The sequence below is a fragment of the Balaenoptera physalus genome (genome assembly GCF_965194825.1).
Source record: "Balaenoptera physalus genome assembly, chromosome: 14".
Lineage (NCBI taxonomy): Eukaryota > Metazoa > Chordata > Mammalia > Artiodactyla > Balaenopteridae > Balaenoptera > Balaenoptera physalus.
The window spans coordinates 47971023-47988936 of NC_138893.1; the positions used below are offsets into that span (position 1 = coordinate 47971023).

Genomic DNA, 17914 nt, shown 5'->3' on the forward strand with positions numbered 1-17914 from the left:
AAATTTTGGGAAATCTGACCACATTAAGCTCATATTCTGGCTTACAGACAGAGTAGATCTGCCCACTTTAGATGAGATGTGAGCTCCCTAGTTTACCTACTGCATCCATCATGTCTTATTGTTTATCCAGCCCACTTCATTCGTTTGCATAAGCTAACCTGAGACTCATCCCCTGAAAGGTGCCACCATATTTATATTTCAAAAATACTGCAAATATACAAAGGCTGAGAACAATTGCCTCATCCATCCTAAAGAAAGCAGAGTTAGAGAAGAAGTGTCCTCCTCTCCAACCTGCTAGGTGATTTGGGGAGCTGCTGACCATGCCATAAAACAAAAGGAATCTGATTCTCCAGGTCTTTGCTACTCAAAGTGTGGTCCTTGGACCAGCAGCGTCGGCATCATCCAGGAGCATGTTAGAAATACGAAATCTCAGTTCCCTCCTCAGAGCTACTATATTAGTCTGCTAGGGCTGCCATAACAAAGTACCACAGACTGGGTGGCTTAAACAATGGAAATTTATTTTTCATAGTTCTGGAGGCCTGAAGTCCAAGATCAAGGTGTCATCAGGCTCGGTTTCTTCTGAGGTCTCTCTCTTTGATTTCTCCCTGTGTCTTCACATGGTCTTTCCTCTGTCTGTCTGTGTTCTCTTCTTACAAGTCATATTAGATTAGAGCCCACTTCAGTGACCTCATTTTACCTTAATTACCTCTTTAAAGACTGTATCTCCAAATGCAGTCACATTCTAAGGTAATGGGGGTTAGGACTTCGACATATGAAATTTGAGGAGACACAGTTCAGCCTGTAATACCTACTAAATCAGGATTTACATTTTAACAAGATCCCCAGGGCACTTGTGTACACATTAAAGTTGGAAAAGTACTAACCAGTGCCTGCTCCCCAGTGGATAAAACACAAGTGGGTCTGTCGGGGTGGAGGCAGGGAAAGGAGGAGAAGCTGGGGTGAGTTTTTAGGTGAACTTTCTCTCCATTCTACGCGTCTGGTAGGGTGAGAATACTGTAAAGGTATTCCCTCTTCTTGAAGTTGAAAGAGGTCAATTCCCTCTTGAGGGGGAGTCCCTTCCTCTCATTGAGGAACAGAGACCCTCTGCACTTTGGGGAAGGTGAGCAGGTAAGGTTAACATGTGAGGCTTGATGAATCAAAGCAGATATGAATCTGACCCATGGGAGTTTAGAAGAGCCTCATTCTGAAAACAGGTTGGAATGCTGGAAATGTGACTGCTCTTGGTAGAGAGGTCATTTTCATCTGGTCATTACCTGCAGGCTTCCTCTATCAAGGTGCAAGACATGTCTTAGGGATTTCCTGGAAGGGGGACCAGGAAGATACCACACTGCATTCCTCCCCACTCTGTACAAGTTCATTTACCACCTCTGTCATAGGCCTGATGCTATGGTGACAGTTGCCATGGAGACACTGCTATGCATGGTTGAAGCTAATCCTGACCCATACTGTCAATCACATGGTTTAAACTAGAGATTTTCAAGCTGTGTTCCATAAAACTGTAAGGTGCTTCCAGGGTTTCACAAATTTTATTCAAATCTCAATTTAAAATAATTTAAATTTATTTTTTAAATTACAAAGAGTTTATATGCTTGGGTGGGGGGGATCAAACAGTATATAGAGTGAAATATATACTACAAAGTGAATGCCCAAATTCCCATCTGACAGAGTAGCTCTTTTAAGGCTAATCCTTTCTACAAATAATAATAATAAATTCTGGATCCCCTCCTCAAAAAAAACCCTATTTGATGGCACTGAAAGGCATCCAGACAGTAAAGGAAGGGAACCACTCTGGTGAGACCCACATTTTTATAGCTTTACCACTAAGGCAGTCAGTCTCAAACTAGAGTTTGTTAGAATACAGATTGCTAGATTCCACCTCGAGTTTCTAATTCACTAGGTCAGGGATGGGGCCCCAAATTTTGCATTTCTAACCATTCCCCATGTGATGCTAATTACTGGTCCAAGGACCACACTTTGAGAACCACTGTCAGCTCACACAGGGTAGAGGTCATTGAAGGACTAAAGCCACAGGCTTAGTGGCCTGATGATTCTGAGAAGGAGTTTGCCAATAGAGTGGCTGGAAACTGTGGTGAAAATTCTGGAGAGGAGAGAGTCACAGAGGGGGAAACCCCCAAATATGTGTATAAACTCTCCTCAAATCCTTGGCTGACTCTTGAACTGTACATGTCCAAGTGAGACTCCAAGGGATCCATGGGAAAAACAACAGCTGATGGCTGAAAGAGATTGAGCAGAGATTTCAGCCATTACCCATCACGGGGGTGACAAAGTTTGGATCTGAAAGTCTCACCAAGTGATAGGGGTTTGGTAAACAACTGCAGCTTTCAAAATTGAAACTGAAACCATGGAAGGGCTACACTCTAAGAGTAAAGGCTACGTCTCTGACTATGTTGACCAAGAAGGCTGCAAATAAGAAAAGAATTTATTTGGGGTCTTAGGAATTGCAATTCAGGAGACACTGATTTGGGTAAAACAGTAAGAGTGTTCCAGAGAAGAGAAGGAGTCTGGGGCTTATACAGGCAAAAGCCACAAGGTTGTTAAAGTTGCTTGGCAAGAATTATGATTGATCCTGATGCAAGAAAGGAAACATTTGTCCTCAAGGGATAGGTTGTGCACAAGTTATTTAGGGTCGAATAAGTAGGTAGGCTGTCATGAGTTATCTTAGGGTAAGGGACCAATAAGTATCTTGAGTTTCTGGAACATTAGGCAGACATTCTGGAAGCCTTCATTAAGACAATAAGTGGTCAAAGTTCACATTCCACCTGGGCTGAGAGATGCATCAGTTACACTTCTTCAGTGGCCTCCCAGCTCCATTTTAGAGAGCTCTCTTAACAATACCATTCCATTTTGATTTTTTTTTCCACAACTAAGTCATTAACCCTAGCACTAAGGTTAAAACAAAAATAGACCCATCCTAACCAAACCTACAAGCAAGTTTTAATTGATGTGATCCACCACTGGAAGAAAATGCTCATCAGAGGAAGATAACAGAATCCAGTCTCTAGAACATGTTCACAATGTTCACTCTACAAAAATTATTAGACATGTGAAGAAAAAGAAAAATGTGACCCATAACCAAGAGATAAATCAGTCAATAGAAACAGACTCACACAACCCAGATGTCAGAATTAGCAGACAAGGACTTTATAATAATTTTGATTAATATGTTAAAGAGTCTACAGTAAAAGATGCATATACTTGGTGAAGAGATGAGAAATTCCAGAGAGATCTGGAAACTGTATAAAACAGTCAAATGGAAATTGTAGACCTGAAAAGCACAGGATCTGAAAAATGATCCTCCTGTTCAACATCCTCATTCCCAATCCAACTTTCTGCCCCAGAGTTAAACATCCACAGCAGGGTTCTTTGCTTGTAAGTGATAAAGACTTTAGCTAGCTTATGCCCATGTGATGAGGTGTAGGGCAGCCTACATAGCCAAACTGTGGTGAGGGGCAGAGTGGAGCTGGTTTCGGATCATCTGCCCTAGGGATTCAAATGCCATGAAGATGCTCTTGTCACTCATCCCTCGCCTCTGCCTGAGAATTAGCTCTATATATTCTCACTGTGAGCAGACTTCTCTATGTGGTGAGAGAGATGGCTGAAGTGAGCTGTGGGCTCATAGCTTCTAGCTCTGAGAAGAAGGGGGATCTCTTCCCATAGCACCAGTTAGAAAATCTCAGGAGAGGTCTCTGATTTGTCCAGTGTGGGTTACATTCTCTCCATAGACCAATCACAGTTGCCAGGGATTGGGTATTGTTAATAGCTTCGGTCAGATCCCCAACCCCAACCAAAAACTATGGCCAAAGGAGACAGTTCCCTTTGGAAGGAGAACAGTTCTTCTAAAGGAAAGAGGTAGCATATATGTGGTAAGTGGAACAACTATTGTGAGCTGGACAGCCATTTCAAACTGTGCTGACTACACCGTTATCAGTTAGGTGTGACTCCACATCATTTAATATGTATTACATAGTGTCTCATTGTGGGTTCCCCTCAAAGCAGCCCATGTCGGTGATCTGGATGCAAGCAATTTTGGAGGGACATGATCCAAGGAGCATGGTGAGGAAGTGGGAAAGTGAGACAGGAAAGGGAGAAAGCCAATGAAGGTGTGTTAATGAACAGATTAGCATTTTGGGCAAGTGGTCTCAATTCCACTATGCCCCTTGAGAGACTATGTAGAACACACCGCAGAATTGTCCAAGAGACAAGGAAGTTAGGGAATTTATCCACCACTCCCATCCCTCATGGTTGTAAGTTGCTCCTGTGGGGCTAGAGCTTCTGGAGCATACAGCCAGAGAAAGCTCTCAAACAGAGAGACACAGGTGCTTGAAGGCGGAGGCTGCAATTGTATGAGGAAAGTCCGCTGAAGCTGCAGATCTCTGCAGTGGCTGAGGGGAAATGGGCAGGGCACTGATAGTGCCTGATACACATCTATAAATCCCTTTACATAAACAGGATTCTGTTACACATGATTCTGTAAAAATTGAAACTTCAAAACTATGTTTTAACTATGTTTAAAACTCAAACAACAATATCCACATCCCAATGAGCTATAATTCCACGTGGGAATCCTGGTGACCACAGGGCTAATGCCTTCATTATAGTTCAATAGTCAGTCCTGCAATAACTAGTTTATATGTTACACCTCTCACGGAGGCACTATCCTACTCTAGCTATTAGATATGAGTACCTGAGTAACTAATGTATATTAATGTAAGATTTTCTTCAAGCAGACTTAAACAACTACCCTTAAAACTGAAAATGGATTTCACAGGTGAAAAACAGGACATTTAAGAAGAAAATTTGGTTGTGATGAGTTCAATCAGGACCAAGATACCAAATATCCCACCTTAGACCAATTCTTCAAAGCATCAGCCTCACTGACAATAGCTGATGAAAGCAACATGCTGAAAATGCTCATGCGAAAAAAAAAAAAGCCACTCGAAGACAAGAGAGAATGTTAATATTTAGTTGTTTGGGAAAGTCACCTTTTATGGCAGTAAAAATTACCCAAGTCCTAAATATGTTTTGTGTAGTAAATTTTGCACATTAGTTTTATAGACCCTGCCAAGCAGCAATGCCATTTTGAGACTAAACACAGTGGAGCATAAAAACAAAGGTTTCCGTTTCATTCCACGGAAAATGAACAGCTTAATGTTTTTGTAAAAACATACGCAAAGTCTGGCGATGAAAATGCACGTACAGTGCCACACATAAACAACACATTGCACATGAAGGAGAAGAACATAACCGTTAAGGAAAAGCTTAGGAAATCTCGAGCTCTTATTAATAAGACCTGTTAGTAATCAGGCAACAAGAACATGGAAAGAGCAGACTGCTGGGAAAGAGCGATAACTGCTGCCAGATCATTCTGCCCAGAGAGAAATTTGCAAATGCACAAATTGCACTAGAAATGCAAGTTCCCTGAGGGCAGGGCTCTGGTCTATCTTATTCACAGAGTAAATACTATGGTCCCTCGTTATCCGTGAGGAATTGGTTTCAGGACACCCAGATGATACCAAAATCCACAGATGCTCAAGCGCTGTATGTAAAATGGCGCACTAGAGTCGGCCCTCTGTCCCTGTGGATGCGGAACCCCAACTGTACTCAATGTTGAATGAATGAACGAATCCAACTTGCTTGATGTTTGAAGATTAAAGTTATGTACTATCTGTACAGACCAGCAGGACCAGAGAACAAATGGTGCTTCTTTTAGTAAATGATGATAATAATAGTAATGATAATGACTAACAGTTACCGAGGATTTACCATGTGCCCACAGTGTGCTGACCATTCTATGTGACTGACCTCATGTTCACCTGACAATGACTCCATAAGGTAAGCATTATTATCTCCACTTTACAGACAAGAAACAGAAGCTTAGAAAGGTGAAACAGCTTTCAAAGTTGCACAAAAAATAACAGTAGAGCAAGAATCCAAACCTAGACTCACACTTTCTCCTCACCTCACTTCTCTGCCATATATGCAATTCAGAAAAGCTATCAAGGGCTTCCCTGGTGGCGCAGTGGTTAAGAATCCGCCTGCCAGTGCAGGAGACATGGGTTCGAGCCCTGGTCTGGGAAGATCCCACATGCCACGGAGCAACCAAGCCCGTGCGCCACAACTACTGAGCCTGTGCTCTAGAGCCCGCGAGCCACAACTACTGAAGCCCACGCCTAGAGCCCGTGCTCCTCAACAAGAGAAGCCACCACAATGAGAAGACCACACACCGCAACAAAGGGTAGCCCCTGCTCGCCACAACTAGAGAAAGCCCGCACGCAACAACAAAGACCCAACGCAGCCAAAAATAAATAAATAAATTTAAAAGAAAGAAAGAAAGCTATCAAGAGAAATATCTTTTTTTTTTTTTAAACCTGCCATGAAATGTTGGCAAAAATGTAGTAGTGACATTCAGATGGGGAGAAAACAATGATGGGGGAAAAGTGAGGAAGCAGTGGCTTCTATGAAGTTGTGCCTGTACCAGGGCTAAGCCATCATTATATGATGCACACATCAAGCGTTAACCATCATCAAGAATACAGCATCTTAATATGCATTTCATGTGGCATCTCAGTGATGCTGAGGTGCTGTCTTCACACCGAAAACTTTTCAGACATTTCTGGGTTACTGTAATAAAATGGGTGGTGAGATCCAGAATCTACTTTTTACTTTTCAGGCCAGAGCAAGATGCTGGTATGACCGTTTCAATTGAGAAAAGAAATTACACTCTGTCTGATTCAAGAAAAGCTGTTATTAGCTAAATCCTTCTTTTATTTAAATGAACATATGAACTTTGCGGGGACACAGTCAGTCCATAGCAAGCTGTAACATACATACACTGAAGTGCACAACTCTGGTGCACAGCTAAAACTTCCACTCGGATCAAGATAGAAACCGCTGCCAGCACCCCACAGTTCTCTGTGCCCCCTCTCAGTTCGTACTTCTCGGAGGCAACCACTAATATAGCCTCTAGCACTATAAATTAATTTGGGCTGTTTTGAACTTTATGTAAATGAAATCATTCAGTATGTACCCTTTGTGTCTGCCTTTATTTGCTCAACATTGTGTCTGCGAGCTTCAACCAGTTTGCTGCAGGAAGCTGTTGTTTGCTCTTTATCATTGGTATATAGTATTCTATCGTATGAATGTAACACCACTACTGACCCACTCAGCATTGGTGGACATTAGGGTGGCTTTCAGTTTTGAGTTATTATGAATAGTGCTGCTATAAATACTTTCACACATTTTTTTTGGTGGACGTATGTACTGATTTCTCTTGGATCTATATCTAGGAAGGAAATTGCCAGGTCATAGTATAGGTATACTAGACAGAGTTGAGTAGTTGCAACAGAGATTATATGGCCCCCAAAGTTGAAAATATTTACTGTTATTCGTTTAACAAATATTTAGTGAAAACTTGTCATGTGTCAGCCGTTGTTCTCAGCTCTGGGGGTGCGTCATGGTGAGAAAACAGACCAACATCCCTGTGCTTATAGAGCTGGCATTTTTATATTTCAGTAATATCATGAATTAATTTTCAGACATTATGGGGACTTCCCTGGTGGTCCAGTGGTTAAGAATCTGCACTTCCACTGCAGGGGGCACAGGTTCGATCCCTAAATCAGGGAACTAAGATCCCACATGCCTTGCAGTGCGGCCAAAAAAAAAAAGAAATCAGACATTATCTACATGGTTTCTTAACTGTCCATAGGTGAGATTTTTCTGTTTTGTTTCTAAAGGTCTGAACAGTGATGATCCCTCATGTGTTAGGCAGGGTAGACAAACTGGCCTGAAAGAGTGGGATTTTCCAAGGCTCTCCTGGCACAAATGGTCCAGTTCCTACCACAGTAAACAGCATCCTCAAGTGGAAATTCAAAATCCCTCCTCACTAGCACGTCCCATCTCTGTGGAGTATTCCTGCAGGGTGCTGGTGCAGGATGCTTTGCCCTTGTGGGCTGGGCTGGGCCAGCTCTGACTCTGGCCAGCAGACAGTCCAGTGTGTCGGCAGTAGTCACCCCCAACTGCAAGGTCAAGGTCAACGTGCAGTAGTGCAGGCCTAGTGCTGTTTTCTTGGAAGGAATGATTTGTTTTAAGTAACTTCAAACCTTTTAATATGCTTCCCAAGAAGTTAACTATTCAGAAACTTCCTTCTCTTCCCCCCACCCCCCCAGATTAAAGGGAAAACAAGAACTCCAGAAAAATAGGAAACATCTGACCTCCATTAAAGTGAAAACAAACAAACAAACTCTTAAAACATCTCTTAAGAGTTTAAAGCTGTATCCACGTAAGTTACTTTTACTCATAGCAAGCATGTGAGTGACATTATCCAGGTATGAAAAAACCATGAAATAAAAGACGGCTTAGAAAATACTGCTTTCAGCCCATGTAATAAATACCTTACTTTGAATGTAGGGAAAGAAGTGCACACTTAATAAAAAATTTATTTCTTCCAGCCCTCATTAAATAAATGCTGAACAAATATTTTAAAAATACTAGAGAGTCGAAGGGGCCCAAAGTCTTGTGGTTTTTTGTTTTTTTTTTCTTATCTAATTCATCATTTCTTCCACCTAGACTGTGAGCTCCACAAGGGAGGGCATTCTTGTTTGTGACTAAATTCCCATTTATGGAATAAATGCACGAACATAGTGCTTACTCTGCACAATGCCTGGTACAACACATAAGGGCTTAATAAACAATTGCTGATATTACTATTGTTATTGTTACTATTATTATGATGATGATCATTATTATAGCTAAAGGGAACTTTTAATATTGACTAGAAAAGCTCCCGTATATTACAGGCTAAAAAAAATTAGAAAACTAAGTGGCACCATCATCCCTCCAGGTATGCAGGCCAAGAAACTATGATTGTCCTTAGCACCTCCATCTACCTCATCCCTGACACACATCACCAAACAGAAGCCACTTCACCTTCTAAAGTTCCCTTCGCTCTACCCAGGACCATCAGCCTAGTCTAAGCTATCGTCACCTCTTTTTTTTTTTTTAAATTAGGTCAACACTTTATTTTATTTTTTTAATTATTTAAAAAAATTTTTATTGGAGTATAGTTGATTTACAATGTTGTATTACTTTCTGCTGTACAGCAAAGTGAATCAGTTATACATATACATATATCTACTCTCTTTTAGATTCTTTTCCCGTATAGGTTACTACAGAGTATTGAGTAGAGTTCCCTGTGCTATACAGTAGGTCCTTATTAGTTACCTATTTTATATATAGTAGTGTGTATACATCAATGTCGTCACCTCTCGTTTCCTACTGCAGATCTACTAAATGCCCCCCCATCCTCCAGGCAGGCCCCTTCACCAGGGGACCATCGTGATCCTTTTAAAATACAAATTTAAAAAACCCCCAAACAATCCTTTTATGATTACAGAAGGACATGTATACAGTACTATAGAATTTTTTAAGGTTTAAATAAATTAATCTTAAAATTTTTAAACTTACATCTCTACCCCCAGAGATTACCACCATTCATACTCTAGTATATGTTTGCTCCACCTTGACAATATTGGTCACAATTATAATTTTACATTTATTTGGATGATTTGTAAAACAATGTGTATCTTCCCCAAAGGTGATAAAACTACCTAAGGACAAGGACCTTGTCTGGTTTGCCCCAAGTGTAGCCCCAGGTCCTAATAAAGTGGGTGACACAGGTTGGTAACTTAACAAATAGTCATTGAGTGGATAAATAAGTGAATAATGTCCTTGAAAAAGTAAACAATAATTTGGTAGGTGTGTTTTGGGGTGTGTAAGCCACTCACACCAGCCCTCTTTCTTAGAATTAATTCCCCAGCCCAGTGAGTTAGCTCTTATAGTCACCTTTGTGCTACATGACTCCACCCCCTGATAATTGACTGGATCAGGGTGGACACATGACCCAAGCTGGGCCAATCAGATTGTTCTTCCTGGGAACTGGGAGCTAGACTGCAGAGGCAACCAGTCTCAGGTGTGTCTGGAATTGAGGGACTGGTAGACCTTTGGGCAGAAGGGGACTCCTGCTATGTGGGTGAAGAAGCAGAGAAAAACCATCTGCAGATCGAGAAGAATAAAACAGAAACATAGTGCTAAGCAGAGATAAGAGATGGAGAAAAGCGTCATGTTCGCAAAGATTTGCTACTTCCTGGTTCTGCTCTGAGAAGCCCAAGTATCCATGGATAATGAGACACCACAGTACATTGGAAATAGAGCTCCTTCTCTTTTTTTTCAGCTGGCTCAGCTCAATTTCTAGCACTTGTAAACCAAAGAGTCTCAACTGAAACGTGCTATTTATATATTAGGCAGTAAGATTAATCAAAGTGATCGTAGACATCTGCCTAGGGCCACACCTTATGGATGACAGTCAGAATCGCAGTCAGATTCACCTAGGTGGGAAAACCCAGCCTACTAAATCTTCCTCTGCCTGCCCTAGCCTATTGGGTAAGAAATGAACCAACTATGGGGATATCTTCTGCTTGAGACAGAGAGAGCAGGACGTGAGCTGGAGCCAGACTTGACTTTTGAGAGTCTTGACTCTTTCACCTGAAATAGACATGTGGATTCAAACAGGATGAAGAACAGTAATTTCTAACATTTCTGAATAGAGAACTGGGAGAGAAAAAAAAAAAAAAAGCGATCAAACCAAAACCAGACTCATAATTTTGGTTATTGGTGGCTTCAGGCTATTTTAAGAAACTGCCTTTGAATTCCCCAAGGGATTTTTTTCTTCCTGTTCTTTTTGTCATCCAGTGGACAACTCAGGGTTTACTGGCTCCTGGAAAATCCAGGGGATTTTGCAAAAGAAAATCTGTGGTGGCTTATGGTTAAAATGGAACTATGCACACTGATCTTTTGTACCAAAATGATCCTGGTAAGCCCCTACCAGGCAGAAATACACTTGAAGGCCATGTTCAGTAGTTGAGATAGATGTGTGAAACCATCCACACCCTCATCCTTGAAGTTCTTAAAGCACAGTGCGCTAGTTTGGGGACCAGATGTCCCGTCAGTGTTAGGGATGCAGCCTGGAATTATGGAATAATATTTTTTTTTGCTCTGTGACTCTAATTGTGTCCTTGGCTTCTTTGGCCATGCAAGTTAGCAGATTTCCCTCTGGTATTCCAGGGCCATGGTCATTTGCTAAGGCTGGAACTTGACATGGTTCTATCAAAAAGTTCTGCTGCATAAGGACCCTCACCAGAGTCAAGGCTAAGACAGGAGGCTAAGACTCTCAATGGCGTCTTGTATAGAAGCCCGTTGAGATTTTGCTGATGAACTTACTGTGTTGGGAGTCAGAGAAAGGTGGTTTCCACCACCTGGTGGTTTGGCAAGCAGAGGGGCCTGTTATTATGGCTGCAATTAGCAAACAATGGGGCTAAGCAGACAGGGCAATTCTGGTGTCTCATCCTGGTCCCATTCCCCAGCAATCAAGGAGAGGAGAAGTCTGGCCAGTAATTTACTTCCCTCTGGAGAAAACGGAAGTTGATCTTACTGTCTACTCCAAATTCAGGAAAGACCATTCTCAAGACACTCCCCAAACATTTGTTTATTAGGGCTGATTTGAAAGAGAGAGAAAGAAGAAGAAAGAGAGATGCATGTACACCCTGGACTGCTTATAGTCTGTAAACTGGCAGGTTATTGGTACCAGGCCCTCCTGCTTTTTCCTGCCAGAGGTCAGCCAGGGATGGAAAGCGATACAAAGCAGGGCCAGCTGCTTTGAGTTAAAGGTGCTAAAACAACTTTGGCCAGGAGGGGGCTCCAAATCTCATTCAAATTTGTACATCTCTGGGTAACAGACCCATTAGACTTCATTATATATAATAGTTATCCAGTATCTTAGAGCGTGCATGGGACCAGAAAATCACCAGAGACCCAGAGATGGGAAGTGACTTCAAGATCACAAGGCTGGGTTGTGGTTGAGCGGGACTAGAACCTAGGTTGGGTAACTCTCCAACTCTTAGGCATCACTTTCATCAGCAGCATCAACAAATATCTAATTTTAAAAGACAATCATTTATTGAATGCTTGGCACGTATAAAGCTCTGTGCTGGGTGGGGTGTGTGTGGCAGGTGGCCGAGGTGCTATGGTCAGGGTGGGGAGGGAAAGGGTGGTGCCAGAGTCCAAGCTCATGGTCCTCAAGACCTTCACCAGCTTCTTACTGGTTTAGAAGGCACAACCTAAGCACAGCAAAGTTAAAAAAATAATAAAGATGTAAATAAGCGTTCAATACAGTAGCGGCTGAACTGTCATAGGGCAATGTATGATTAGTAACCAAATGAATGTTTAGTAATCTGTTTTCACTGCTTTCCTGTATGCTGTTGTCTTTGAGGTGGTCATGAAGACTACATGGGAGAGGAGGTGAGGTGGGCTCTGCATATGGGAGCTGATAGGATTTGCACGTGCACAGAGGGACTGTGGAGACACACGTGGTCCCTGCCCTTGAGGAGCATCCTGCCTGGGTGGGGTGGGGGGTTGTTTGTAGGCGGCCTGTGATGCTTATGTGAATGGAGAATTGGAACAAGGGACTCTGAGGGTCAATGGAGAGCAACATTCTGGATCTGCAGGTATCTGTAATGCTCTTTAAATGAACTCTTCTCGTGTGGGAATAGGCTCATACAAGTAGTGGAGGACAAAGATGGCAAGTCTAGGACTCCTTAGCTGTGTGGCATTGGGCTGCTTGCTTAGTTTCTCTTGGCCTCGGTTTGAGCCTCTGTAAAATTAAGTAATAAATAACCTCTCTGGTCCCTTCCAGTTGGAAAATTCTATGGTTCTAAGCATCCTACAATTCTCTGTTTTTGAAAAATCAGATTTCCAGGTATCAGTCAGTTTGCATCTTTATTTTAGGTCCTCTTTCCCTTATTTATACTAAACTTAAAAAAATTGCAATTATATTTTGTCATTCGAACTAACACAGTGTCCTTGGATTAGAGTCGTCTGCAATTCATGGATGGAGGTGGCAAAATAGGGGTTTACCTAATCCTCTCCAGCACTACTAGCTCCTTGAGCAGATGTTTTCAATATAGACCACCCAATGTACCTACTATGTGCCAGGCATGCTGGGTACTGAACAAATAAGACACAGTCTTGTCTCCAAGGAGCCTTCAGCCAGTCTCAGTCATTGCTGGGAAAGTGCCAGGCACATGTGAGGCACTCAGTAAATGTGTGTAGAGCAGAAAGGCATGCCTAAGGCACTGTTGGGAAGGAAATCTGCATGAGGTTGAAATGTACCCAGGGAAGAAGGGAGAGCCTGTACCATTTTATACTTAAAGTCTCTTGGCTACATGGCCCCAGGAGAGAAAGGAGACTTTCTCCCATAGGTATTAATAACTTCTACCCAACTAATTCCCAGACACCTTGGCACCATGGGGTTGGGTGGGGGCTGGTGCTCGGTTGCTCCCTCCAACTGAGGTAATTCGGGAGCACAGGGGAAGTTGGGGGTCCTCGAGTTGTGCTTCAAGACCCTGAATTTAGGAGATGTCAGGTTGTCTGGGGTTTGTTAGACCAGGAGAAGGCCATCAGCTTGTAGGCAATCACCCTCCCTCTCTCCTCCGGATCTCTTATCCTCAGGTCCATGTTCAGATCCTGATCCAGAAGAAGGAGGGTGAGTGGGAAACCACCGGTGCCTATTGGGCGAGTGCTCTGACTCATAAGGTGACCCAGTGCAAGCCAAGCCCCTTCCTCTTCTTTCTCTCCAACAGCTAAACCCCGGCTCCCCTCACCAGGGGTTTCTCTGGCTTAATTAGCACTTCCAGAACACCTTGCAGCCCACAGAGGAAGAGTGGGCGAGTGCCATTAGGAATCTTCTTGCCATGAACCCATAGGCTGTCTTGATTTTTCACCAAAGGTGCTCCCAGATTCCCACAGCCCAGCCCTTCCCTGAGGAGCTCAGTGCTGAGGGTCTATCCAGGTCTTCCTCCTACTCCCACGAGGAACAGGCCTTGCTCAAGGCAGTGATGCCCTGTCTCCTCCTTTTTGCATCACTGTCAGATCATCTTCTCCCAGGACAATGGTTTTCTGTAATCTCTCTGATAGAGAAGGCCTGTGCCTAGTGTCAAGATCTCTCACAGTCTAGACCCCCAACACCCATCCTTCTCCTTATTTCCTTTTCCTGTGTCTCACCCCCTTGCCTGACTCTTCCCCAGGTGGACACTGTCCTCCGGGCCCTCTGCCTGTCACCTGCAGGTTCAGGCTTCAGTGTCCTCACTCCACCTTTTCTTTCCCCCCGATCATTCATTCAACAGATTCTCATACAGTGAGTGACTACTACTGTGGATAAGGTACGGTATTTGCTATATGAGGAGTGCAAAGAAGTATAAGATAACTTAAGCCAGTCCTTGTGTACCAGGTGCTCTCAGGGGAGAGGAACTGTGTTATAGACAAATACACACAAGTCAAAGCAGCTCAGGGCAAATGCACCTGGCTTGGAGGAGTTCAGAGGAGGCAGAGCGTTCCGAGGTACTCCACTCAGCCCATCCTCCAGTCCCTAGCAGAGGGACAGCCTCCTCCAGGAAGTTCTCCTGGATTACGCCAGGCCTCCATTTTTCTGGAATCCTAATGCCTATTTTATTAGATACAGTCTTAATGGTGTCTCTGTTTCTCAACTGTACTCTCTTCTGGAAGGGAAGAGACAAGCATTTGTCAATTGGATTCAGTTTTCGGGTCCACAGACATCAACTGAATTCTCTCCCTCTTCTGTTCCTTAAAGCCTTGTAAATGAGCATAGATTAGGTGCTCAATCAAGCCTAAAATTCTAGAGTTTTAGAGAAGAAAATTTTTAAAATATTTTTTAAATGTCAATATCCATACATGCTAATTATGAAAAACAAAGAACTCAAAATTGTCTCCAACAGGAGTAACTACTGTTAGGAGTTTGGAATGTATGTAGGGAGGAATCTTTTTTTTTTTTAATAAATTTTTATTTATTTTATTTATTTGTTTTTGGTGGCGTTGGGTCTTTGTTGCCATGGGCCGGCTTTCTCTAGTTGCAGTGAGCGGGGGCTACTCTTGGTTGCGGTGCGCGGGCTTCTCTTGTTGCGAAGCGTGGGCTCTAGGCACGCAGGCTTCAGTAGTCGTGGCACGAGGGCTCAGTAATTGTGGTGCATGGGCTTAGTTGCTCCACAGCATGTGGGATCTTCCTGGACCAGGGCTCGAACCTGTGTCCCCTCCTTTGGCAGGTGTATTCTTAACCACTGCACCACCAGGGAAGCCCCTGTAGGGAGGAATCTTAAAAGACCATCTAGTTCAGCACCCACATTTCACAGAGAACTTTAAGGTGACTCTAATGCCTATGGTATTAAGTGATTTGCGGCAGGTCAAATATTTAGATAGCAGCATCATTTGGTGTTCTAGCATCCTTCTCCAAGAAAGTTGGAGGGGTTAGTATGGTACTCTGTACCAGGCAAATGTGTGAACAGCCTTAGATAGCTACATGGGTTCTGACAGTGCAGAGAAAAAAAGTATTAACACAATTAGATTGTAAAACTCTTGGCCTCCATTTCACATGCTTCACGTTGGTCCACAGTCACAAAGCTTATTGTGACTGTGAAACAATAGGATTAATTGTGAAAACAGTACTTCTTTAAATATTTGAAATTAGAATGGAAAATATGTTGAAATAGATGAGGGGGTGTAAATTGAATTAAATAGTAATTGTGTTCCAAGTCCAGGGACAGACAAGTGGCTTGGAAAGTCGGTTTTCCATATCAGAGGGACAGGTGGTGAGAAAGCCAGAGCCTGGGGCCAGTGATGAGACAGTCCCCAACCCAGTGGTGGATTTCCTCACCATTGTGTGCTCCCTTCCCTCCTAGCCTGCCTGGGGAGGGTCCCAGGGAAGCCCTAGGCTTAAGGCAGTGGTGTTACAGTCTTGAAACCTCACTGGTAAATGATATCACAGGTTGGTTACCCAGACCCAGATCGATAAACGACTCAGGCAGCGGATCGATCACATTTCCGGGGAGGATTTACCCTTTGTAACCCGCAGGGGGGCAGGTGGTTTATCAAAAGATAAGGCTCTGGCTTGAAGGATTTAATGCCGGCTCTTTCCCCATTCCTGTCTCCTGCTCGGAGGGTCTGGGCCGTAACAGCGGGGTAATAAACTACTTTTCATTAAAGAGATCTGGGGGATAGGAGTGGGAGGGGGCCGTAAAGGTGGGGACAGAAGGCACAAATCCGCTCCAAGACGGAAAGCCAGGGTGAGGGCGCGCTGGGTTCACTTCCCCCCGCCCCTCCCCCTTCCGAAGCCACCCTGAGTTTCCGTGCCCGGCGAAGTGGCCCAGCGCCGCGCCAGGCCGCTGGCCGAGCTCTTGGCGCTCCGGCCGGGCTGCAGCCCCCTCCCCGTCGCCCCGGGCCCGGAGCCCCTCCCAGCGCGCTTCCCCTCTTTCCCTTCCCTTCCCTTCCCTTCCCGGCCCGGCCCTGCCTCCGCCTCCTGCGCCCACAGCCTCCGCCAGCGCCGAGCCCCCTCGGAGCCGGAGCGCGGCGAAGGGGCGCCGCCGGCCCCTCCCCAGCGCGCTGACAGCAGGCTCCGGGGCCCCCGCCCCGTCCCCTCGCCGGCGGGACACACCCCCGCCCCTCCTCTGCTCCGCCAGTTCCCGCCGGACCCACCGGGCGGCGGAGAGAGCTGGCGGGCGAGCCGGAGAGCGGCGGAGGCGGCGCTGGAGGGAAGGGGCGCGCGGCAGGCCCACGGGGAGCCGCCCGGGCGCACGGAGTCCGCGTCCCCTCCGGACCGTCCCCGCTCCGCGGCCGTACCTGAGGGCGCCGGGAGCCCGGGCAACGACGCGCCGGACCGGGGTGGCGGGGGGGCCGGGGACCTGGGAAGCGGGTGAAGGAGCCGGAGCTCGACCAGGATGAGAAGGTGACGCCGCCGGGGGGCGCCACTCGCTTTGTGGGGGAAGATGCTCGCCTACTGCGTGCAAGATGCCACCGTGGTGGACGTGGAGAAACGGAGGAACCCCTCCAAGCACTATGTGAGTATCGCCCCTAAGACCCCCGAGGGGGGGCTGGCCAGGAACCCCCGAGGGCCCTGGGTGGCCCCTTGCCCTACCCACGCTGTTGAGTCCCGGGGCTAAGTGCCCACAGGGCAGCCCTCGGCGGTGGAGTTTCTTCGCAGGGCTGTGATCTCCAGGGAAGCCTTTTCTGACCTTCCTCCACTCCCCCCACGCCCGTTTTCTTTTTTTGGCATTGGAATTGGCAAGTGGCTGCCCTTGTCTGTTACAACGGTGAAGTCATCTGTCCGCCTGAGCTTTGAAGGATGGTGGGGGGAGCGTTCGTCAAACCCTCGCTGGGAAGCTCCGTTGGGAAAGAGCATCTTCCCGGCCCTCCCTGGGGACTCGGGTCGCTCACGCTCACACAGACCGAGATGCTTTCAGAGGCTCGACCTGGGGAAGGAAGCCTCACGCGAGCCTCCCACTTTTGCTCCGTTCTCTGCCTCCCTAGGCCTGGGTCTGGGGGCAGAGGGATGACGCCGCACCCCTGCCCCACCTCCACCTTCAGCCCTGAGCTTTGATTTCCTTCTTAAAGTCCTTGTGTCCGTCGGTGTGAGGAGAATTGTGGCTTTTCCTTTTATCCCTCCTCTGGACATGACCCTTAACTGGGTTCATTTCCTCTTAAGAGATGCTCCATCTCCAGACACGAGGAGGCAAATGTTTGCTGTGGTCTCCGAGGAACAGCCGGCTGCCCCTCCCCCTTCCTTCTCCAGACTTAATGAGAAGGGGCTAAGGTTGATTGAGCCGAGCTCCTGGCCTGTGGGACGCGTCCCCCTTTCATCTCAGCCCCTCCTGTCTTCCCATCCTTCCCACCTTAGGAAGTAAACTGTGTCCTTGACGCCTGAGAATGCCAGTCCTAGCGGCTTTGCTCCTGTTCTTGAGATAGGAGAGACAGACAG

At 45.4% G+C, this 17914-nt stretch overlaps 2 protein-coding genes across 7 annotated transcripts in view; both read left to right on the top strand.

The window, feature by feature from the left end:
• STN1 (STN1 subunit of CST complex) overlaps window positions 1-5780 on the top strand; it is a 53353-nt gene extending 47573 nt beyond the window's left edge. The window contains exon 10 of the mRNA XM_082425324.1: window positions 4770-5780. Within this exon, the coding sequence (XP_082281450.1) occupies window positions 4770-4789 (20 nt within the window). The 3' untranslated portion in view covers window positions 4790-5780. The remainder of the gene's footprint in view (window positions 1-4769) is intronic.
• Window positions 5781-16860: 11080 nt separating this feature from the next.
• Window positions 16861-17914, top strand: part of SH3PXD2A (SH3 and PX domains 2A) — a 240859-nt gene continuing 239805 nt past the window's right edge. For all 6 annotated transcript variants that reach the window (XR_014253455.1, XM_082425104.1, XM_082425105.1 and 3 more), the window contains exon 1: window positions 16861-16997. Coding sequence is in view for 5 of the 6 variants with exons in the window: in XM_082425104.1 (XP_082281230.1) it covers window positions 16926-16997 (72 nt within the window). In the remaining variant the exon portion in view is untranslated. The remainder of the gene's footprint in view (window positions 16998-17914) is intronic.